This window comes from Ictidomys tridecemlineatus, chromosome 8 (genome assembly GCF_052094955.1).
Source record: "Ictidomys tridecemlineatus isolate mIctTri1 chromosome 8, mIctTri1.hap1, whole genome shotgun sequence".
NCBI lineage: Eukaryota > Metazoa > Chordata > Mammalia > Rodentia > Sciuridae > Ictidomys > Ictidomys tridecemlineatus.
This window is the reverse complement of record NC_135484.1, coordinates 123,645,060-123,669,477: the sequence shown is the minus strand read 5'-3', so window position 1 is coordinate 123,669,477 and position 24,418 is coordinate 123,645,060. Positions and strand designations below refer to the sequence as shown.

Sequence of the window (24,418 nt, the reverse complement as noted above, 5' to 3'; positions counted from 1 at the left end):
TGATTGGGTTATTTGGTTTTTTGGTGTTAAGTATTTTGAGTCCTTTATATCTTGGACATTAATACCTTATCTGAGGAGCATTTGGCAAAGATTTGCTCCCATTCTGTAGGATCTCTCTTCAAGCTCTTAGTTGTTTCCTTTGCTGTGAAAACCTTTTTAATTTGATGCCGTCTTATTCATTGATTTTTATTTTACTTGTTGTTCTTTAGGAGCCTTGTTAAGGAATTCAATTCCTGGGCCAATATGTTGGGGTATTGGACCTACATTTCTTTTCTAGCAGGTGCAGGGTTTCTGATCTAATTCCTATGTCTTTGATTCAGTTGAGTTTTGTGCATGGTGAGAGATAGGGACAGAATTTCATTCTACTACATATGGATTTCCTTTTTTCCCAGCACCATTTGTTGAAAAGCATATCTTTTCTCCAGTGCATGTTTATGGCATCTTTGTCAAATATGAGATTATTGTACTTATGTGGGTTTATCTCTGTCTTCTATTTTGTCCTATCGGTTTTCATGTCTGTTTTGGTGCAAATACCATTCTATTTTTGTTACTATAGCCTGGTAGTGTAACTTAGGTCTGGTATTTTGATGCCTCCTGCTTTGCTTTTCTTACTAAGGATACTTTGGATATTCTGGGCCTTTTATCTTTCCAAATGAATTTCATGAGAGCTTTATCTATTTCTATGAAGAAAGTCAATGGAATTTTGATGAGGACTGCAGAGAATCTGTAGATCACTTTTGGTAGTATGGCCATTTTTGGTAGTACAGGCCATATTCATTCTGCCTATCCAAGAAATTGGAAGGTCTTTCCAACTCCTAGTGCCTTCTTCAATTTCTTTCTTCAGTTTTTTTTGTTTGTTTGTTTGTTTGTTTTTTTTTTTAATTTTCACTGTACATGTCTCTCACCTCCTTGTTTTGATATATTCTCAGGTTTTTGTTTTTTTCAGGCTATTATGAATGGAATTGTTTTCCTGATTTCTTTCTCAGCAGGATCATTACTAGTACTGATTTTTGTATGTTGATTTGTATCCTGCTACTTTGCTGAATTTATCAGCTCCAAAAGTGTGATTTTTTTTGTCAAGTTCCTCAGGACTAAAACACGCAGGATCACTCCAGGGGAACTGGGCTGCACAAAATAATCACACAGGAGACAGAGATACCTTTTTCTTTGGAGTCCTGAGACAGCTCCTTGGACCTTAAGGGTGGGGAGGGAGACAGGGAGGGAGGGAGGGAGGGAGAGAAAGAGAGAGAGAAAGAGAGAGAGAGAGAATGTGCTGAACCCTTTTATTAAGGAGAAGCCATTCAAATGAGACAAGGGGTCAGGTTTCAAGAGGTTGAGTCTAGCTTAGCTTCCAGATGCTGCTGTCAGCAGGTTGACTGACATCTAGGAAGGCCACACCCAAAGGGGACACACAAAGTGTTTCCATGGAACATTCTATCCCAAACAGGGCAAAGGGGTAATAGCACAAAGCAACAGGTGAGCATAGCTCAATCCATGGGGTGACACACCTACATCTGAAGATGTGCCCTCAAACTTCTTGGACTGGGGCAATGTCCAGGTCACTACAAGATGTCAAAGCCTCTCTACTCCAGGATGGAGAGTGTGAATCATTCAGAGTGGCTCCCTACAGATTTTTCTTGGGGTCTTCTAAGTATAGAATCATGTCATCAGCAAATAGAGATAATGTGACTTTTTTTCGATTTATAGCTCTTTAATTTCCATCTCTTGCATAATTGCTCTGGCTAGATTTTCAACTACTATATTGAATAGGACTAGTGAGAGTGAACATCCATGTCTTATTCCAGTTTTTAGAGAAAATACTTTCAGTTTTTCCCAATTTAGTATGATGTTGGCTTGGATTGATACATAGAGCATTTGCAATGCCAGCACAAGTTCCTTTCATTGCTAGTTTTTTTCAGTGTTTTTTTTTTTAAAAAAAAAAAAAAACAAGAATGGGCATTGAACATTGTTGAAGGGTTTTTCTGAATTCACTAAGATGGTCATGTGATGTTTGTCTTTAATTCTATTTATGTATATATTACATTTATTGATTTTCATATATTGAGCCAAACTTTCGTTTCTGGGTGGAACACACTTGATCATAGTGTACAATTTTCTTAATATGTTTTTTTAAACTAATTTTATTTTTTTACACAAATGGAAGACAACTTTTCATTTCTCTGGTTGTACATACGTAGAGTCATACCATTCATGCAATCCATACCCATATATAGGAGTAATAATGTCCATGTCATTCTACCACCTTCCCCCACTTCTTAATGTGTTTTTGAATGTATATTGCTAATATTTTATTAAGGATTTTTACATCTATGTTCATCAGGCATACTGATATATAGTTTTGTTTCCTTGATGTGTCTTCATTTGCTTCGGTATCAGGGTGATACTAGCTTCATAGAATAAGAACGCATTTCATAGAAAGTATTATTGTCATTAGGTGATATATGACTCTAATATATATTTGATGTAGAAAATTTATAAAATGTTGACAAGGATCAATCACAAGTTAAAAATAATCCATATGCCTAGACAGAAAAATTCTGTTGCATTTCCTTCTATCCTGTTCTCCTCCTCCTCCTACAGCCTAAATGCTGCATATTTCTCTTCCTTTCCCTCTCATTCCCTCAGATGATGAATACAGAGCTTAGTGGCCCCCAGTACTGCTCTCTGCAAATGCCATTTCCCAGGTCAGTTGGCTCTCTGGTTTCCTAAGTGGGCAATTTCTAACTTTCTCCTCCCTTCTTACACCCCAGTACTAACACCCCACTCCTCACTCCTAGAAGACAAAATTCTTTCTCTTTTCACTTGGACAAAAAATAGGACTCAGGTAAGAACTGCATCATAATCCCATCAGAGGCCCCACAGCCAAAACTGTCTCCCCCATCTTCCCACCAGTGATGATGGATGATCTGTTGCTGTCTGAGGCCACCTCCACACCTGGGAATAATAAGACTGGCCCCTCCATCCCCTATATCATTGCATTCTACTCTCTGTGGCTTGTTCATTTCTGCATTCAATCATACTGTAATATTTCCCACTAAAACACAAGTTAACTCAGTAAATAAAACAAAATCCCTTCTTACAAATTCACCACCTGATCCTTTGTCTCCTTTCCATTACTGCCCCAAATCTCTGATACACCTTATAGAGTGATGTCTGAGTCCTTTTTCTCATGTTGTCTTTTTAAACACTGCATTTTATTTTTTGAGTGGAACCACAGACAGCATTTGAAAGGACAAATGCTTCTACAAGACTCAGTAAAAAGACAAATGGCCCCAATCTTCCATGCAGCCCCATTTCCTGATCCCTGCTTTACTTCTTTTGCCTGATACTTTTATTATTACCTCTGTGCCACTAAATAGAAGGCTGATGGGGCTCCTTCTTAGTTTTTCAGTTTCATGTTGTACTTTTAGTTGAAAGCTTCCCTGCACATGCCCCTATTCTCTCAATAGCCAATTTATAATTTTGATTAGATCAATGTTGTTTATATTATACTGACTATGCAAATGTTATTCACAACTAGGCTTGTAACTTTCATCACTTTGTTTTCTTGAACTGATTTGTAACTTCCCTGCAATTAATAAAATTGTTCTTCCTTCATTTGCTTAGTTTCTGTTGTTCTGTTATTCTGGAATTTTCCCAAACTTTCTCCTAGGGTCTCTGCTGTGGTTTGAATGTGTGTCCCAAAGTTCACGTGTTACAAACTTGATCTTCAATGTGATGGTGTGGGGAGATGGGATTAATGGGAGGTGGGTGAGTCATGAGGGTCCTGTTCTCATAAATAGATCAGTACTGTTATCTTGGGAGTGGGTTGCCCCCTCCTGCCCTTAACCTTTCACCACTTCCCAACCTTAATAATGGTGAAGAAATACATGCCTGATCTTCATAATTTACACAATATGTGCTGTTCCATTAGAGCTGCAAAACAGACAAAGGCAGTCTCCTTGAGTACATTCAAGCATATCCAGAATTAACCATCTTGGTCTTTGTGAAGACACCTGTCCCAGAGCTCTCAGTCCTGCCAGACCTGGACTGGATGCCTTCACAACTGGAGTAAGGCTGACTCCCTGGATCTGCTTCACCTCATGGGGGAACATGGCCTCCCTGTCTTGTGCTGTCTCCTCTCTTAGGTACATCCCATGTGTCCCCTTTTCTTGGTTTTCTCCATCATTTTTGTTTCTCATATATTTAGCCATATCCTATGGGAACATGAACAGAAAATACTGAAGCCCTAAACATCTGAAATGTCTTTAGGATACTCTACCTCTTAGTCAAACTTTAACTTAGTACAGAATTCTATGTTGAAAATATTTTTACTTGGAGTATGCATGATATTGTTTCAACATTATCTAGCTTCTAAAGTTGTATTTCCTGCTTGAAATGTTCAGAGTCTCTTTTTTTCTACCTACTTTCTGGATCTGTTTTCATTTGTTTGGGAGCAATTCACATGTAATTTTGGAGTGCTGAAAAGGCTGAGATATTTTTTGAGATTTTAAAATAAGTTCATATTCTCAATTATTTTTGGAATTCCTCTGATTCAATTGCTTGAAATCCTTTATTAATAACTGTGTGCTTTTAGAGTTCTCTGTCTTTCTTACCATTACTTTTCCAGTGTTACTACTTCTTTTCTGATACTACTTTAATTGTCCAAATAATCTATAGAATTTTTCATTTATATGATCACTTTTTAATATGTAAGAACTATTTTTTTCTTTCTGTACATAATTGTGCATAATTACTTGTTCTCTAATACCCATTCTTTTTTACATGTTTTAGCAATTATTGAGAACTGTAGCAGAGGATCAAGCAAAGAAGTTGAGACCAGGGCTGGGGTTATGGCTCAGTAGTATAGCGCTTGCCTAGCATGTATGAGGCACTGGGTTTGATTCTCAGCACCACATAAAAATAAATAAAATTAATTTAAAAAAAAAGAAGTTGAGACCAATTGGGAGCTCTTTACTGTTGTCTCAGAGCAGCAGTTCTCAAACTGTGATCTATGGAATCCTTGAAGGTGCTCAGAGTATTGCACAAGATCTCTATGATCAAAAAACATTTTTTTTTAGAATAAAAGTTTAGCAAATTTATTTATTTTTTTTAAAGTGATGGATGGGATTTTATTGAATTTAAAAATTTCTCTACAAAGAAACATGTTAAAAAACAAAACCCACTATTATATATTTTTTTCTTTTTTTTCTATTTATTATTTTTTTATTGGTTGTTCACAACATTACAAAGCTCTTGACATATCATATTTCATACATTAGATTGAAGTGGGTTATGAACTCCCAATTTTACCCCAACATACGGGATGAAAAAGGCAATATCACAACAGATGCTACAGAAATACAGAAGACAATTAGAAATTATTTTGAAAACCTACATTCCAATAAAATAGAAGATAGTGAAGACATCGATAAATTTCTTAAGTCATATGATTTGCCCAGACTGAGTCAGGAGGATACACACAATTTGAACAGACATCAATGGATGAAATTGAAGAAGTCATCAAAAGACTACCAACCAAGAAAAGCCCAGGACCGGATGGGTATATAGCAGAGTTTTACAAAACCTTTAAAGAAGAATTAATACCAATACTTTTCAAGTTATTTCAGGAAATAGAAAAAGAGGGAGCTCTTCCAAATTCATTCTATGAGGCCAACATCACCCTGATTCCGAAACCAGACAAAGACACCTCAAAGAAAGAAAACTACAGACCAATATCTCTAATGAACCTAGATGCAAAAATCCTCAGTAAAATTCTGGTGAATCGAATACAAAAACACATCAAAAAAAATTGTGCACCATGATCAAGTAGGATTCATCCCTGGGATGCAAGGATGGTTCAATATACGGAAATCAATAAATGTTATTCACCACATCAATAGACTTAAAGATAAAAACCATATGATCATCTCAATAGACGCAGAGAAAGCATTCAACAAAGTACAGCATCCCTTTATGTTCAAAACACTTGATAAACTAGGGATAACAGGAACGTACCTTGACATTGTAAAAGCTATCTATGCTAAGCCTCAGGCTAGCATCATTCTGAATGGACAAAAGTTGAAGGCATTCCTTCTAAAATCTGGAACAAGACAGGGATGCCCTCTATCACCCCTTCTATTCAATATAGTTCTCGAAACACTGGCCAGAGCAATTAGACAGATGAAAGAAATTAAAGGCATAAAAATAGGAAAAGAAGAAATTAAATTATCACTATTTGCAGATGACATGATTCTATACCTAGAAGACCCAAAAGGGTCTACAAAGAAACTACTAGAACTAATAAATGAATTCAGCAAAGTGGCAGGATATAAAATCAACACGCATAAATCAAAGGCATTTCTGTATATCAGCGACAAAACTTCTGAAACGGAAATGAGAAAAAACACTCCATTCACAATATCCTCAAAAAAAATAAAATACTTGGGAATCAACCTAACAAAAGAGGTGAAAGATTTATACAATGAAAACTACAGTACCCTAAAGAGAGAAGTAGAAGAAGATCTTAGAAGATGGAAAAATATACCCTGTTCATGGATAGGCAGAACTAACATTATCAAAATGGCGATATTACCAAAAGTTCTCTATAGGTTTAATGCAATGCCAATCAAAATACCAACGCATTTCTTGTAGAAATAGATAAAGCAATCATGAAATTCATATGGAAAAATAAAAGATCCAGAATAACAAAAGCAATTCTAAGCAGGAAGTGTGAATCAGGTGGTATAGCGATACCAGATTTCAAACTATACTACAGAGCAATAGTGACAAAAACAGCATGGTACTGGTACCAAAACAGGTGGGTGGACCAATGGTACAGAATAGAGGACACAGAGACTAATTCACAAAGTTACAACTATCTTATATTTGATAAAGGGGCTAAAAGCATGCAATGGAGGATGGATAGCATCTTCAACAAATGGTGTTGGGAAAACTGGAAATCCATATGCAACAAAATGAAACTGAATCCCTTTCTCTCGCCATGCACAAAAGTTAACTCAAAGTGGATCAAAGAGCTAGATATCAAATCAGAGACTCTGCATCTGATAGAAGAAAAAGTTGGCTCTGATCTACATATTGTGGGGTCTGGCTCCAAATTCCTTAATAGGACACCCATAGCACAAGAGTTAATAACAAGAATCAACAAATGGGACTTACTTAAACTAAAAACTTTTTTCTCAGCAAGAGAAACAATAAGAGAGGTAAATAGGGAGCCTACATCCTGGGTACAAATTTTTACTCCTCACACTTCAGATAGAGCCCTAATATCCAGAGTATACAAAGAACTCAAAAAATTAGACAATAAGATAACAAATAACCCAATCAACAAATGGGCCAAGGACCTGAACAGACACTTCTCAGAGGAGGATATACAATCAATCAACAAGTACATGAAAAAATGCTCACCATCTCTAGCAGTCAGAGAAATGCAAATCAAACCACCCTAAGATACCATCTCACTCCAGTAAGATTGGCAGCCACTATGAAGTCAAACAACAACAAGCGCTGGCGAGGATGTGGAGAAAAGGGTACTCCTGTACATTGCTGGTGGGACTGCAAATTGGTACGGCCAATTTGGAAAGCAGTTTGGAGATTCCTGGGAAAGCTGGGAATGGAACCACCATTTGACCCTGCTATTGCCCTTCTCGGACTATTCCCTGAAGACCTTAAAAGAGCATGCTACAGAGATGCTGCCATATCGATGTTCATAGCAGCATAATTCACAATAGCTAGACTGTGGAACCAACTCAGATGCCCTTCAATAGATGAATGGATAAAAAAAATGTGGCATCTATACACAATGGAGTACTATGCAGCAATAAAAAATGACAAAATCATAGAATTTGCAGGAAAATGGATGGCACTAGAGCAGATTATGCTTAGTGAAGCTAGTCAATCCCTAAAAAACAAATACCAAATGTCTTCTTTGATATAATGAGAGCAACTAAGAACAGAGCAGGGAGGAAGAGCAGGAAGAAAAGACTAACATTAAACAGAGTCATGAGATGGGAGGGAAAGGGAGAGAAAAGGGAAATTGCATGGAAATGAAGGGAGACCCTCATTGCTATACAAAATTACATATAAGAGGTTGTGAGGGGAATGGGAAAATAAACAAGGAGAGTAATGAATTACAGTAGATGGGGTAGAGAGAGAAGATGGGAGGGGAGGGGAGGGGGGATAGTAGGGGATAGGAAAGGTAGCAGAATACAACAATTACTAATTCTGCATTTGGGGTAAAAAAACATTTTTATTATATCACTAAAATATTATTTATGGGCCTGGGTATACAGCTCAGTTGGCAGAGTGCTTGCCTGGCATGCATAAGGCCCTGGGTTGAATCCCCAGCACCACAAAAAAAATTATTTACACTAGAGTAAACCTTGGCAAGAGTGAAGCTATTGTACCAAACTACAAAACTATTTATTGTTTTCTTGAGGACCTTTTAACTACAGAAGAAAAAAGAATGCCAGTTCACTTAAACATGTCCTGGTTAAAGTATTAAAAATTATTAACTTTATTAAATCTTCATTCCAGAATCCACATTATTAAAACACCTAATTGATAAAATGGGAAGTACACATAAGACACTTCTGGTACATTTGAAAGTAGGGTGTTTGTATCAACCAAAGCCATTTGGTGAGTTGTATCAGCCCCATTATTTGGAATACGATTCCTCCTTAAAACAATGAATTACACAAAAACTATACTTCAGACGTCAGTATTTGGCCAACATTCTAAAAAATGAACTGAGCCTGTCCCTTCCAGATAATCCACAGACAGCAATATTTTCAAAGATAAAATATATGCTCTCAAGAGAAATTCAGAATCTGGGAGAACTTGAGTTCACCTCTATCAACTTGACAGACTCCCAAGTACCTACATCACTTTCTGGTGAAATCTGTGGGAATAACAAGATATGACCTCTTGATCATTTGCACTTAAATATATTAACACTAGAAGGTCTATACAACTTGACCCAACAATGCATGACTTTTAAAAACATCATGCATTAGTGCAAGATCCATTCAATGTGCAAGACTCACCCACAGACTTTAATGCAAGAAAATATGAAATATTCAATGATAATGTTTCAGGGTCCAAATGGCAAAGAACCTTTAAGCTAACACTTATGTCATTTTAGTGTAATATCAAAGATGAACAGCCATGGTTATTGAAAACAGCAATATTTTTCAATAATAAAATATATGCTCTCAAGAGAAATTCAGAATCTGGGAGAACTTGAATCCACCACTATCAACTTCTGAATTTCTCTTGAGAGCATATATTGTATCATTGAAAATATTCCTCCTACATATTTGTATGAGGCTGCATTTTTTGTTTCAACAAAAATCACAGGTAAAATGCAGAAGATACGAATATCTACCAGTTTTCTAATGACAAAAAAAAATGACTTTCAAAACTGTAAAAAGTAAAATGATCCAGTCTTCCTAGTAAATCTTTTTATTTTGGAAACTATTTTTTTCTGTTAATTTAAAATATCTTTAAATTGGAATTAATTTCTAATACAGCAAATATTGGTAGACATAATCCACATAAACATGATTACCTCTGGAATGCACATGTCTTTCTAAGAGCCTATGAAGACCTTGGAACCAAACATTTGAGAACTGTGTATTTACGCCCTGAGGCAGAAATCAAAGGGGACACTGTGACAAAGAACAACTGGTACAGAATCGCGTTCAGGGCAAAGTCCAGGTGGGTGTGGCTCTCAGGATCTAGAGCGGTGTCTGGGGTGTGGACACAGACCAAAGATTGATTCGCCGTCTCCTTGGAGTTTGACTTCTTGCTCTCCCAACTTGAGTCAGGTGATTCTGCCTGGACACCGTTCTCACCCCCTTTGCGTGTCTTGCTCCTACAGAAGGCAACCTGCAGAGCCGCGATTCGGTTTTAAAGTCCCCCATCCAGCAGCCGGGACGCAGAATTTCCAAACTGCAGGATGGGGGTGGTAGAGCTCCTACCACTTCTTCTGCTCTCGGGGGCCTTGGTAGTGACCGAGACCTGGGCGAGTGAGTGCGGGGGGTGGGGGGAGGGGGAGGGGTGCGGGGGCAGAGGGGGAAGGAAATGGTCTCTGCTCGGGAGGAGCCAGAGGACTCTCCAGTGAGCGAGCAGGAGCCGGGGAAACTGCGTCCCCACTGCTCCCAGCCCAGACCTTCCCCGCCGTAGTGAGGCACGTCCTGACCCTCCACTCCGGCCCCTAAGTCCTGCCTTTCCGCATCACACCACCCCCTTTGCGTCTTTGGAGCTCGCTCCTCTCCTCCAGGTGTTGTCAACCTGGGACCTGGGTCGGGCGCCTGGAGGAAGGTGGACCGGGTCTCAGCCGCTCTCGCCTCCAGGCTCCCACTCCTTGAGGTATATGGAAACCCTCGAGTCCCGGCCGGGCCGCGGGGAGTCCCGCTTCATCTCCGTGGGCTACGTGGACGACACCCAGTTCATGCGCTTCGACAGCGACGCGAAGAATCCCAGACAGGAGCCGCGAGCGCCATGGATGGGCCTGGAGGGTCCGGAGTATTGGGAGCAAAACACACGGATTTCCGAGAACTCTGCACAGAATCACCGAATGTGCTTGAACACCCTGCGCGGCTACTACAACCAGAGCGACAGCGGTGAGTGACCCGGGGCCCTTAACGGATATCACACCCCTCCGGTCCCTCAAGGCTGTTTCCGAGTCGTCAATGATTCCCTCGTCCGAGGTTGCCCCCAAGTCTGAGAGACCGGAAGACCCTCGACCGAGAAAGCTCCTGCGGGGACTGTGACTTGATTTCGGTTTCAGTTTAGGGGGAAAATCCCACGGGGTGGGCGGGGCGAGGACGCGGCTGACCGCCCGGCGGGGACAGGCTCTCACACACTCCAGAGGATATATGGCTGCGAGGTGGGGACAGACGGGCGCCTCCTCCGAGGGTTCCTTCAGTACGCCTACGACGGCGCGGATTACATCACCCTGAACGACGACCTGCGCTCCTGGACCGCTGCAGATGCTGCGGCTCAGATCACCCAGCAAAAGTGGGAGGCCACAGGTGCTGCAGAGCGCCGCAGGGCCTACCTGGAGGGCACCTGTGTGGAGTGGCTCCTCAGATATCTGGAGAACGGGAAGGACAGTCTGCAGCGCTTAGGTATGAGGGGCAGTGGGTTACCTGCGTGAGCTCCTGCAGATCTGTTGGCCCACTTCCCACAAGGTGGGGAGAATGGCACCCATGCTAGAACACTTCCCAGTTCCTCCTCCAGAGGGAGGTGAGTGGGCTTGGATTCCCAGGTGCTGCACTAGAGAGGAACTGAAGGCGGCTTTCTCTGAGGACAAGTAAGGAATCCAGTTTCTCTCTCCTGGCTGGTGAGAAAGACAGCAAATAACTGACCACAGTTCTCTGGTAGCAGTCTTGCCATCAAGGACAGACTATCAGGTCCACACCAGCCTAGTGTCCTTGAAGGTCTGATTCCAGCTTTTCCACATCTCTGAGCAACATCCAGATCAGAATACGAATTCTTTCTCAGGGACCTGTAGCCTCTTACACTAGATTGTTTCAACCTGATTCTAGAACTTTCTAGAACTAGTTGCAAGGAATAGGAGATTATGCCAGAAGCCTGAATCCAGACTTGTGTATAGGTTTTGTGCTCCCTCCCCCACCCAATTGTGTCATCCATTCTCTGGCTGGTGGCCCAGGAAAGATAATGCAAAAATGTCTGAATTTCCCTGTTCTTCCCAGACCCCCCAAAGACACATGTGACTCACCACAGTAGCTCTGAAGGAGACATCACTCTGAGGTGCTGGGCGATGGGCTTCTACCCTAAGGAGATCACCCTGACTTGGCAGCGAGAGGGAGAGGACCAGACCCAGGACATGGAACTGGTGGAGACCAGACCTGCAGGGGATGGAAACTTCCAGAAATGGGCAGCTGTGGTGGTTCCTGCTGGAGAGGAGCAGAGATACACTTGCCATGTGCACCATGAGGGGCTGCCTGAGCCCCTCACCCTGAGATGGGGTAAGGAGGGGATGAGAGCCCAGAGCCTGTTGTAAGGAAAGCAGGAGGCTTTCTGGAGACCCTCAGCAGGGTCAGGGCTGAGAGCTGGGGATCAGGGCTCCTCAACTGACTTCCCTTCCTCTCCCAGAGCCACCCCCTCAGGCCACCATGGGAATTGTTGCTGTTGTAATTGTCCTTGTTGTAACTGGAGCTGTGGTCGCTTTTGTCATGTGGAAGAAGAAAAACACAGGTAGGGAAAGTGCAGGGTCTGAATTTTTGTCCCACTGATGGTTTCAAGTACCTGGTAGAAGTGTGTCCTGCCTTGTTCATGGGAAGTGATATCTACATGTGTCCTTACCCAAATTGGACTCTGATTACTTTTTGTAAAGCACATAGAAACTGAAGGATAAATATATCCTCTTGATGTTTGTGGTGACGGGGGACCTGATATCCAGCATTTAGAAGACAGAGAGGAATTTCTGTGCTGAGGACAGAATTCAGAAGAGTAATTAGCTCCATCCCTACCCATATGTTTTCTTCTTGTCTCCTGGTCCTTTCCTACATTTGCAATCACAGTTCTGGAAACTTCCCCAGTGTCCAGGACGAGGGGGTACCTCTAACACCTGTTTCCAACCTGCTCTCTCACAGTATGTTTTCTTCCCACAGGAGTTAAAAAAGGGCCCTATGCTCCAGCTGCCTGTAAGTATGAAGAACAGTGATCCCGGAGGCTCATGGGTTAGTGTAGTGAGAAGCGATGCGGAGCTGATTCATCCCATAATTCCTCTATTTGCCACATCTCCTGTGGGGTCTGACCAGGTTCTGTTTTTGTTCTGCTCAGGTAATGACAGTGTCCAGGGCTCTGATGTGTCTCTTTCTGCTTAAAAAGGTGAAGCCCTGGAGGGCCAGAAGATGGAGAGGGGTTGGGGAAGGAGGAGACTTGAGTTACAGGGATTTGTGATATTTTGGGTCTTTAATGGGTTGTTCAGAGTGTCTCCATTACAATGAGTGATCTGAATCTGTTCATTATACTTTTTTTTTTTCACAGTGTGAGACAGCTGCCTTCTATGGGGCTGAGCAGTACAGGATTCTTCAGTTCTCTTCCTGCTCCCTTCTGAAATCTTAAGAAGTCCCAACTACTCTTTGTGCAGCTGGCATCTAATTGTGTCTTTGTGTCTGTGTTCCTATAATCATAATGTGAGGAAATGGAGAGAGGAGCACATCCCTGGTCACCAGGACACCTCCCCACACTGTCATGTTCTCTTCCTCAATCAACTTTCCTCTGTAGCTGATGTGGGGCTGAGATGTCTTCATTCCTGATTTAGCTTTATGTTGCTCTGAATTGTAGCGTCTTTCTTCCCTTTTGGAAAATCGAATGTGGATATTGATTATATTTCAAATTTGTGCCACAAAATATGTTGATGGGTTAATTAAATGAGAAGAGGATTCCTAAAATTTTTCTGAGAGAAAATAAAACCTGAAACCTTCCAGAATCCACGTGTTTGCTGGGCTGAGTCTGCTGCAGGTGGGGACAGGAGAAGGATGAAAGGAGCTCCAGCAGGTGGACAGTCTGGCACCTAGTCTGTGCTCAGTCCATCCTGGGCCTTTGTGGTCACTCTCAACTGGATCAGTTTTACTGCTCCTTAGTCCTTGTCCATTCAGTTGAACCTCATCCCAACAGGACCTCTGATAACAGGTAGCATCAGATAGGACCAGGGCTGGTCCTATCTCCAGGACCATGGGTGAGAGGGCATCAGGCCACTGGATTAACATAGGATGAGACCTGAGTCTGACCTTCTGATGTCACTCTGAGATGCTGGGCCCTGGACTTCTACCCTAAGGAGATCAACTTGGCAGCGAGATGGAGAGGACCAGACCCAGGACATGGAACTTGTGGAGACCAGGACTGCACGGGATGGAAACTTTACCCTCTTGGGTTTTTTTCTGATGATGGGGACCTGATTCCTAGCATTTAAAGGCAAGAGAGGAATTTCCTTGCCAAGGGCAGATCTTCAGGAGAGCAATTGGTTCAATCCCTACACATCTCCTTTCCTGATCCTTCCCTACATCTGCAGTCACACTTATGGACACTTCTCTGGAGTCTAGGACTAGGGGATTCCTCTAAGATGAGTCTTCAACCTGTTCCTTCACAGTACGTTTTCTTCCCACAGGAGAAATAAAAAGAATCTATGTTCCAGCTGCCTGTAAGTATGAAGAACAGTGATCCCTGAGACCTTGGGGTAGTGTAGAGGTAAATGAGGAGGGAGCTGATCCATCCCATAATTCCTCCATTAGCCCATGTCCTATGGGCTCTGACTGGGTTCTATTTTTGTTCTGCTCAGGTAGTGACAGTGCCCAGATCTCTGAAATGCCTCTTACTGCTCAAAAAGGTGAGACCCTGGAGGGCCTGAAGAGACAGAGGTTGGGGAATTGGGAGGTTCCTGGGTTACAGGGACTCTCTGGGGAATTTTTGACATTTTGAGTGTTTAATGGGTTGTTCAGAGGGTCTCCATTACAATGAGTGATCTGAATCCGTGATCACTTTTTTTTACAGTGTGAGCTGCCTTCTGTAGGACTGATTTCTTCAGTTTATTCTTGGCCCCTACTGCTCAAGAGGTCCCCACTTCTCTTTGTGTAGCTTGCATCTAATTGTGTCTATGTGTCTGTGTTTCTATCATCATAATGTGAGGAAATGGAAAGAAGAACCCATCTCTAAGCACCAAGACCCCTCCCCACACAGTGGGAACATCTCCATTCCTTTTTTTTTTTTTTTTTTTTTTGAGGACAAGGTTCTAAATTGAACTCAGGGGCACTTGACCACTGAGCCACATCCACAGGCCCTAATTCTATTTAGAGACAGGGTTCACTGAATTACTTCCGAGTTGCTTTTGCTGAGGCTGCCTTTAAACAGGTGATCCTCCTGCCTCAGCTTCCCAAGCCACTGGGATTACAGTTATACACCATCAGACCCGGCAAGTCTCCATTCTTGATTTAGCTTTATGTTGCCCTGGGCTGTAGCTTCTTCCTTCCCTGTTGAAAAAACAGAATCTGGATATTGATTTGTATTGGAAATTTGTGATGAGATGTTAATTAAATGATGGTGAAGGCGATCCCCCACTCACTGTCTTGACAGGGTCACAGTGAGAAAAAGTGCTGGCAAAGCCGCTCTCCCACTGTCTTGACAGGGTCACAGTGAGGATGAATGCTGGCAAAGCCACGCTGGTTGGTGGGAAATTGAAACCATGAGGCCCTTTTTTATGTATTTGGGACTTTGTATTTTCATGCTTATGTTTCTGACAGGAGGCATGAGTATGTTAAATGCCAAACAAATTAAATTTCAGATGGCTAGAACAGAACAGGTAGTTCATGCCTTGGAGGCTGTTCTCCTACCCCTCAGCATATCAAGGACAAAGTAGAAGGCTGTTCTTCTATCTCAGTACATTGTGGACAAACCTGATAATGGACAACAATCATCCTTTGAAAGGTCATGAGAATTTTAGGCACGACATTGATTATATCAACTAGAACCCAAGCCCATATTTCCGGCCTCTTAGAAAACCTAATCAGTATGCTTATTTTACAAAGTTCACCACATGCAGTCTCATTTTTGATTAAGGAAAGTTATATTATACACTTAGGAAAGTTAAAACAAATAAAGATATATTCTTCTCTTTTTATAAACCCTTTCTTACTTTACATAGGGATATATGATGAGCATAGTTAATATTGGTGGAATGTGGATTGATGTTTAGAACTTACTTTCTATTGAGAAAGATTATAAAGATATGAGAACTAGTGTACCTTGACTGAGAAACAAAGAAACTCTTTGAGAAAGCAGCTCAACCAGTTTGTGTTTTTTTTTAATTCACATTTTAAAATGTATTCATTTACTTGTTCCAGCTGGTTCTACATGAGGACAGGATGTCTTTCAACTCGTAGTACACAAACGGAGCCCAAGTTTTCATTTCTCTGGTTGGACACGAAGTCCAGTCACACCATTCATGCCTTCATACCTGGACCCAGGGGCTTTTCGGGTGCTGTATTTCCATGGCCCTGTCCTGGTTGGAATTTCATTTTGCATTCCCTGTGGACAACCAAACCCATCACTTTTCTGTGCACAAGTCACTGTTTGTGTTTCTTCTTTGGAGAAGAGGTCCACTCAGATCATTTCCCCTTTTTTTAAATGGGACTTCCTGGGTTTCTGTCACGAGGCCCTGGGTTCCTTGCAGATTCTGTCACTGACCCGCTGGCCGATCATGGCAGGCAAGACTTCCTCTCATTTTCCAGGTCATTTCTTCTCACTGCTGACTGTGTCCTGTGTGGTGCGGGAGCCTTTTAGTTGGACGTAGCACCATTTGTCGAGTTTTGCTTGTTGCCTGTGCTTTGGGTCCTACCCAGAAGGTCTCTTTCTGCACTGGCGTCTGGAAGCATGGCCCCCTTTTCCTCCGGTTCTTTCCTCCTTCACACCACCAGCCCCTGGCCGCTGAGCTGGAGGCCAGGGTGTGCCTGCTTTCCCAGGTTCTGCAGCACAGCCCTGCGGGGCCCAGGGAGGGGGCGCTCAGCCTCCCAAGAGCTGGGTCCAAACTGGAATCTTTCAGCAGCGCTTAGGAGCCTGGTGAGTCTGCTGCCTCGCTAAAAGGAAAGTTTTCCGGAACTCTTTGTTCAGGAAGTGGGTTTGACTTTACTGATGGCTGATTCCCTGCGGGTAACAGGGAATTGCAAAAAGGCTCTGGAGTTAAGTGTCCACTTACTCTCAAAGACGAGGCAGATCTGCATATGAAATGTACAGTCTCGTGCTTGAGCACTCTTGGGGAGGTGGCTTTTAAGCCTCTGTGGCTCTTGGTGCCATCTCCCGCAATTTCCCACCCTGCCACCGTGGTCATGCTGGGGCTCGGGGGACGCCATGTCTGGCATCCCAGGGTCCTGGGCAGGTCTAAAGGGAATTCTTGATTCAGAAATGGATGAAATAAATCCAGACCAAAAATACTGCAGTGCGGGGGTGTGCATGTGAGCTATTTGTGAGAAATTTCAAGTCTTTTGAGGTAAAAATCAATTTACGAAGAAAACAAGCCCAGCCACGGAAAGTCACCGGTTCTGTTCACTCTGGGTCCTATTTGCATAGAAAGCAAGCTGCCCGATGATGCTTTAGCCGAGCGCAGATTAACAATGGATTTGCATACTCTCGTGCCTTCCATTTCTGGAGAGGTTGAAATGAGTTGCTTGATTAAGCCTTGGTCCATCTCTTTTAATTTATTCGATTTTTTAAAAGTCATCAGCTCTGTTTAAGGTGGAGCACCTCGGAACCTTGGAATGAAGCACTGGCTGGTGGGGTGCTTTGTCCCCTTCCATAACCAGGTGTGACCCACTCCCACTCCTACAAAGGTGTAAGGGTCTGGGGAACGATGGAGGAAGAGACCACCAAGAGACCGACTCATGCAGCAGCAAAAGGGGGTTTATTGAGGATCCAGTGCACTGGGGCTCCAGGCTCACTCAAGAAGGGACAGCGGCCAAGAGCCCAGAGCAGGGGTTGAGCAGTGCTTAAGTACACTTTTTGGGGAGGGTGGGGGCTTTGCATACATCAGAGCAAATCATCATGAGGTGCGGGAAAATCAAACAACGACTCTCAAACATGATTAGTACATTCATTGGCGGGAACAGGTCGGGCAGGAGTGATAGGTCACTCCTAAGGAGGGGGATACATTCAAACTGATTGGTTTGGGCCCTGAGGTGCCTACATGCCTAGCTGCACAGGGTCCAAGTTGTTAAACAACTAAGTGGTCAAGGAGGATTATTTAATGGGCAGTCCCGGGAATTGTCCTAACAGCTACAGGAATTTCAGGCTTTGAGTGTAGCATAGAAACTTAACAATACCTGGTCCTTTACATTTTAACTCAGGCTTTGCAGCTTAGAAACTCTACAAAACCTGGTCCTTTACATTTTAACTTCAGTTTCTTTTATCCTTTCAAAGGGACCTGTAAATGTTGAGGTGGAATTGCAATAAATCACTCAGTCAATCTCTAAGCCGGGAATGGAAACTTTATTCACCAGCCTGTGGTCCAGATCCACCAGCGGGCAGGCCAAGGGCAGGCTGCAGGTCTACACCCTTCGACCCTCTCGGGGTCTGAATACACCTTTTATAGTCCAAAACCATCTTAAAGTAGAAGTGGCTGTTGATATGATTCAAAACCATAAACAAATGTCATGAGATCTAAATTCATAAGCAGAAAAGGGAGTGGCCAAAAGGTCCCTAGTTGTGTACAAGTTACAAAATGGTCACCAACGTCTAGAGAGTCAGTCTCTGCCAGGGCACATGGTCCAGGGAAGACGGGAACCCAAGAGAGAACACATTTACATTGTGTAAGAATCGCCATTTTGTGTTGGCAAACATGCTATGCTAGGCAACTGTTGACAGGCGCAGAGGCAGGGTTTTCCCTGGGAGAAGGCTTTCTAACATGACGTGGAGGCTCAGGGCAAAATGGAGTCTGTTTGGTCACTGTCCACATAGCCTGGGCCATGACATAATCGGGCCTCACAAGTTCTTTTGTTGTTGTTGTTGTTTTTTATTTATTGTAATTTGTTATACCTGACAGCAGAGTGCATTATAATTCATATTACCCATATAAAGCACAACTTTTCACGTCTCTGGTTGTACACATCGCAGAGTCACCATCCATGTCTTCATGCATGTACTAGGGGTAATGATGGCCATCTCATTCCACCATCTTTCCTACCACCCTGTCCTCTCCCTTACCCTCCCTACCCTTTGCCCTATCTGAAGCTCCTCCATCCCCCCCATGCTCTCCACCCATCCCCTTAATGGATCAGCATCCTTTGGTTTTTTGGGGATTGACTTTCTTCTCTTAGCATAATATTCTCCAACTCCATCCATTTACCTGCGAATGCCTGGATTTTATTCTCTTTAAATGCTGAGTAATTTCCCATTGTGTATATGTACCACATTTTCTTTATGCATTCAACTATTGAGGTGTATCTAGGTTGGTTCCACAGGTTAGCTATTGTGAATGGTGCTGCTATAAACATTGATGTGGCTGTGTCTCTGTAGGATGCTGTTCTTAAGTCCTTTGGGTATAAACCGAGGAGAGGGATAGCTGGGTCAGATGGTGGTTCCATTCCCAGTTTTCCAAGGAATCTCCTTACTGCTTTCAATATTGGCTGCACCAATTTGCGGTCCCACCACACCCTCGCCAACACTTACTCTTGTTTGTCCTCACAATAGCTGCCGTTCTGACTGGAGTGAGATGATGTCTTAGAGTAGTTTTGATTTGCATTTCTCTAATTGCCACAGATGATAAACATTTTTTCATGTATTTGTTGGTTGATTGTATATCCTCTTCTGAGAAGTGTCTGTTCAGGTCCTTGGTCCATTTGTTGATTGGGTTGTTTGTTTTTGTGGCGTTAAGATTTTTGAGTTCTTTATAGACCCTGGAGATTGGTGCTCTGTGTGATGTGTGTTGGTAAAACTTTGCTCCCATCCTTAGGCTCTCTATTCACCTCACTGGTGGTTTCTTTTGCTGAGAAGAAGATTTTTAAGTTTGAATCCATCCCATTTATTGATTTTTGTTTTTAATTCTTGAGCTATAGGAGTCTTATTAAGGAAGTCAGGGTCTAATCCTACCTAATGGAGACTTGGGCCTACTTTTCCTTTGTTAGGTGCAGGGTCTCTGGTCTAATTCCTAGGTCCTTGATCCACTTTGAGTTGAGTTTTGTGCATGGTGAGAGACAGGGGTTTAATTTCATTTTATTGCATGTGGATTTCCAGTTTTCCCAGCACCATTTGTTGAAGAGGTTGTCTTTTCCCCAATGTATGTTTTTGGCTCCTTTGTCTAATGTAAGATAACTGTAATTATATTGGTTAGTCTCTGTGTCCTCTATTCTGTACCCCTGGTCTATAAGTCTATTTTGGTGCCAATACCATGTTGTTTTTGGAACTAACAGATCCACCCCAAGGCATATCATAATGAAAATGCAAGACATACAGTATGAGGAGAGATCTGTTGTGATTTTGTACATTTGGCATCCTATAAGCATCTTGTATTGGATTTTCCAATTTATTCTTCATGTTTGGAAATTTTCTAATATTATTTCATCGAATAGATGGCTCCTTCCTTTGGTTTGGATCTCTATGCCTTCCTCTATCCCAATGATTCTTAACTTTGGTCTTTTCATGTTACCCCACAATTCTTGAGTGTTCTGCTCATGGTTTTTTACCGTCCTCTCTGTGTGGTCAACGTTCTTGTCAAGATGATATATTTTGACAAGAATTGTCTGAGCTCCTGTCTTCCAAGTGATCTAACCTGTTGGTGGTGTTGTCTATTGAGCTTTTAATTTGGTTTATTGTTTCTTTCATTTCAAGGATTTGTCTGTTTTTTGTTTTTTCAGAACCTTTGTCTCCTTATTGAAGTAATCTTTTGCTTCCTGTATTTGCTTATGTAGCTCTTTATTAAAATGGTCTTTTGCTGCCTGGATTCGCTCTCTTATGTCATCCTTTAATTCACAGAACATTTTAATCACGTAACCCTGCACTCCTTCTCTGTAATTCCTTCTGCTATAGTGGCCTGGAGTCTAATAATGTAGAACCTTGGTTGGTTTGGGGACACTTTCTTCCCTTGTTTTTTTTTATGTTGTTTGTGTGCCTTCCCTTCTAGTACTGCAATCTGAGGGTTTATCGTTTTCACCCTACAGGCTTATAGTGTCCTTGCAGGGTTTAATACCTGTCCTTTGAGGGGGAGGATAATCTTAACAGACCCCAATACAACCAGTACAACCTGAAACCAAATAGCTGCTATGAAGACGTATACAGTTTGGTCACAATATTCGGAAATAGTTCAATTATTATCTTCAATATAAACAGTAGGTTTGCAAAAGGGTCTACAGTTTCTGATGTGAACAAAAAACGGGGGGTGGGGGTTAGGATGAGATGTTGAGGGGGAAGGAGGTGAGGATAGAGTTATTACATCTTAGAAAGCCTGAAAAAGGAATCTAAGGGAGTTGGTTAGTAGCAGGAGAAGAGAGCGGAAGTGATTGGGGTAGACAAGTGAGCAGGAGGATAGTAGAGCACATGAAACAAACACACACCAATATCAAGAAGAATAGAAATGTAAAAATAGGAGATAAAAGAAGAGACAACACTACCGGAATGCACTATTCAGACCTCCCAGTCCTCGGTAGCCTGGTTCATGAAATGCAGTTGGTTTCACAAATGTTGGGGACGTGAGGGCAGGAGAAGAAAGAGCAAGAGGAAAAACCTCGAATGAGGAAACCAGGATTATTTTTGTTGGAAATCAGTATCTCTCCTGCTTCCCTTCTCATCCGACAGGGGGGTTGTCTGTCCTTAGCTGGTTTCTCCACCCTCAGGATAGTGCAGGTTATTCGGGTGGGAGAGCTGGTCTCAGGTGCGGGGCTCCTGGAGGTGGGGGATGGCACTTGCCCTTCCTGATGGGAGACGGCACCCCAAGGATCTCCTCTGGGGCCCGCTGGTCTGATGTGGGCACCTGGTCTTTCTCCTTATATCACCTGTAGACCTCACGGTTCCCGGTCTCTAGTTTAGTCTCTAATCTGTATCCCACTCACCCCTCCCTCTCTACTTCCTAACTGGGGACCTTTCTCTCCGAGAGGTCTTGTGGGCTGAGCCCTGGGGACTGCGCACCTGTCACCGGAGAGCTGTTTTGTATCGGGCAGTCACTGTGCCAGGTGGCAGGTGCCGGGCAGACGGGGAGGCTGGATACTGTCAGGACCTGCCCAGCCAGAGTTCCAAGCTGGGAGTTGTCCCAACTAAAGATGGTGATGAAGGTGTCCCAAGATGGAGGTGGCTGCTTTCAGCGATGAGGAGAGGGTTGTGGTGGACATGGTGTTGGGCAATGTGTCATAGACGTGGCTCTGTGGCATGCAGTGTTGTGACTGTGGGCTATCTCCAGATGTGGGTGCCTGTGCGATGTCCTCAGTTGCAGGCAACCTATAGCGTGTAGGGGACTATGGTAGTGGCTGCAGAGTCCCAAGATGGAGGTGACCGGAGGAGCCTCACTTTGGTGGATGGGGGTCCACATGGGGGTGGCAGCCAGGGTTCCTGCACAGGGGCAGTGGCGGGTGTCCTGTGTGGGAGTCGTGCTGGGATTCCTGCTCCGGTGGGTGGCCGGGAGCCCTGCTCGGATGCTGATCCCGGTAGTCCTGCTGGGGCACCCGGGGTCCTGCATTGTCGCTGAGGCCTGGACCCCTGTCCGCACGGCAGCCATGGTTCCTGCCCAGGAGCAGCTGTGGGGGTCCTCAATCACTCGCAGAGTGGAGCCACACAGAACATCGCCTCCCTTCAGCCGGGTCTTGCGGCTCCTCCTCGACAGGTTCTTTGAAGCCCGTGGACTACACTTCCCTCCCACGGCCCCCGAGGGCCAGCGCCATGGGTGAACCGGTGTGCCCGACTAGGGGTGCCCGACTAGGGGTGCCCGACATGGACTTGAACCCACTTCCTGGTAACGAGAGATTTGTGAGTTACCAGCTGCCCTTGCCTGTTCCCTCCCTTGCACAACATGAGAGGGTGTGGGGGCGGGGGGTGCCCTGCAGCCTGGGTCCCTGGAGCCCTGAGCCTCGCCCCCGCAGGCCTTCAGGAAGCTCAGTGATGACCTTGCAGTGCCGCTGTTGGGCCGGCCACCCTATTGGCCTTCTGGTCATTTGCTTTTATCCTATGTCTCCACAGGATCAAAGTGGCTTTGAGAGGCACTGGTTGGTTCCTGTGAATCCAAGTGGCATTATTTCTCTTTTCTAAACTTCTTTTGTAAAGTGACAAATAAAAATTATATATGTTTATGGTACGTGGAGCCGAGTTTGAAATACGAGGGACGGCCCAGTGAGCTGATGACCAGGTGCATGGTGGTGAGCAGCGTTGACTCTGCATCTGAGGCTTCAGTTAAGGACACATTGTGGTCCCCACATGCTGTTGAACCTGCTCTTCTAACTACAATGACCCACACTCCCCACCACCCTCCAACCTCAACTGGCACAGGCGGCCCTGACTCTGAACCCTCCAAAGACTGAAATGGATGCTCCCTTGGCACGTTTGTTTCAATCAAGAAAGACTCTCATTGTTCCCAGCTGTCCAGAGTACAGAGAGAGGCCACTGGCCCTTGGTGAGGGGAGGACATGGTCTTTAGTCCTGTGTTTGTGCCTGGACCCTGTCTATCTGGGCACCAAGCACATGCTTGCAGGGCGATTATTAAATTAGGTTCACATCATCAGTGTGCAGTGGGGACGGGTGTGGGCAGAGAATGGGGGCTCCCTCAGGTCAGTGCCCAGCTGGGCACTGACCCTGGAGCTGCCAGCAACCTCCACCAGCTGCCATGTGGCTTGACAAGGCCTCTGAGGTGCAGAGTGGGAGGGCTCCAGCCACACGCCCTCCATGGCCCAGGCCTCCCCCTAGAGTCTGATCTTCCTTCCTTTGGACCTTCACCACCTGCTCAGGGTCAGGGGTCTCAGGAGTTCCAGCCTGGGGCTCTGACCTACAGGATTCTCCGTGACACGCTGCCCATGGCCCCCACCACTCCCAGGCTTCAGTCCTACCTCGGACACGGCCCTGAGTGGACGTTGACAGACTGAGTGAGGCAGAGGCCATTTGCTCAGAGCTTGCAGGGAGGGGCCACTGGCCTCACTGGCATTTGGAGACACCCAGGGGTGGCAGGGGAGGAGCCCCGTGGGAGACTGCTGCCCTGGGCCACTGGAGGTGACACAGGGAGACAGGGTGTCCTGAGGGGCTGGCTGGGAGCATGACTGTCTCTGGGGTTCCTGAGTTGGAAGCAGGAACAAAGGGGCAGGTGTCAGCGATGAGGACGCCCCGGTTGCTGGAGGCTGCTTGCCACAGAGGGTGCAGCTAGTGACCTGGGCACTGAGTGGGTTGGAACTCTCCCTCCACGAGCGGACTGGTCTTTGCACCTTCAGTCACACTGCTGAGCCTCGGAGTCCACGGCGCAGTAAGAGGCTTGCCACCTGTCCCCTGCCCAGGGCAAGTCCCCTTCCTCCCTCCCAGGCCTCCCCCAGCCAGGCCATCCAACCCCGGGCCCTGCTGACCCCTCCTCCCAAGTATCTCCTGACCACAGCCCCTTGCCCCTGCCTCTCACTGTTCAGAAACCCAAATCACCTTTCTGGGGCTGCTGCTCTCCCTGCCGAGACCCCTCCCCTCCAGACTTGTCACCCAGCTGTGGGTGGGGGATCCCCCTGAAGCACAACCTGGTCAGGTGACTGCCCTGTCTCCCTGGTGGCACCTTGGCTCCTCTTGAAAGGCCCATGGCATGCAGCAGGGACATGGCGGCTGGGGGCAGAGGCTGGCCTGGCCTGCGGGCTCCACTCCTCACTGGTCTCCTGGAGCACTCCAGCGGGTGGCATAGACCTGCGAGAGCTCCAGTGCTGGCTTCCGGCTCCCC

General features: G+C 44.5%; 1 protein-coding gene and 1 long non-coding RNA gene across 5 annotated transcripts; both read left to right on the top strand.

Moving 5' to 3' along the window:
• The first annotated feature begins 9,744 nt into the window (after nucleotides 1–9,744).
• Nucleotides 9,745–13,486, top strand: LOC144364633 (saoe class I histocompatibility antigen, A alpha chain-like). 4 transcript variants are annotated; one of them, XM_078020379.1, is made up of 8 exons: nucleotides 9,745–9,848; nucleotides 10,377–10,646; nucleotides 10,878–11,153; nucleotides 11,742–12,017; nucleotides 12,145–12,246; nucleotides 12,663–12,695; nucleotides 12,835–12,882; nucleotides 13,042–13,486. In XM_078020379.1, the coding sequence occupies exons 2-7, from the start codon at nucleotides 10,397–10,399 to the stop codon at nucleotides 12,876–12,878; spliced, it is 981 nt and encodes a 326-aa protein (XP_077876505.1). In that variant the 5' UTR covers nucleotides 9,745–9,848; nucleotides 10,377–10,396; the 3' UTR covers nucleotides 12,879–12,882; nucleotides 13,042–13,486. The 4 variants fall into 4 exon arrangements, with proteins under 4 accessions (XP_077876505.1, XP_021577268.2, XP_040138207.1 ...); XM_021721593.3 differs by lacking the exon at nucleotides 9,745–9,848 and adding an exon at nucleotides 9,855–10,049; XM_078020380.1 differs by lacking the exon at nucleotides 9,745–9,848 and adding an exon at nucleotides 10,188–10,210.
• Nucleotides 13,487–14,243: 757 nt separating this feature from the next.
• LOC144366299 (uncharacterized) lies at nucleotides 14,244–15,830 on the top strand. Its single transcript, XR_013425315.1, has 2 exons — nucleotides 14,244–14,383; nucleotides 14,548–15,830. It is a non-coding gene; the product is annotated as an uncharacterized LOC144366299 (long non-coding RNA).
• The last annotated feature ends 8,588 nt before the right edge of the window (nucleotides 15,831–24,418 follow it).

Bases quoted from the DNA above. Each gene is read 5' to 3' on its own strand.
- LOC144364633 (XM_021721593.3), top strand. From the start codon at position 9,980: ATGGGGGTGGTAGAGCTCCTACCACTTCTTCTGCTCTCGGGGGCCTTG. The intron at 11,154-11,741 runs GTATGAGGGGCA...TGTTCTTCCCAG, and splicing joins GGACAGTCTGCAGCGCTTAG to ACCCCCCAAAGACACATGTG. The intron at 12,247-12,662 runs GTAGGGAAAGTG...TTCTTCCCACAG, and splicing joins GTGGAAGAAGAAAAACACAG to GAGTTAAAAAAGGGCCCTAT.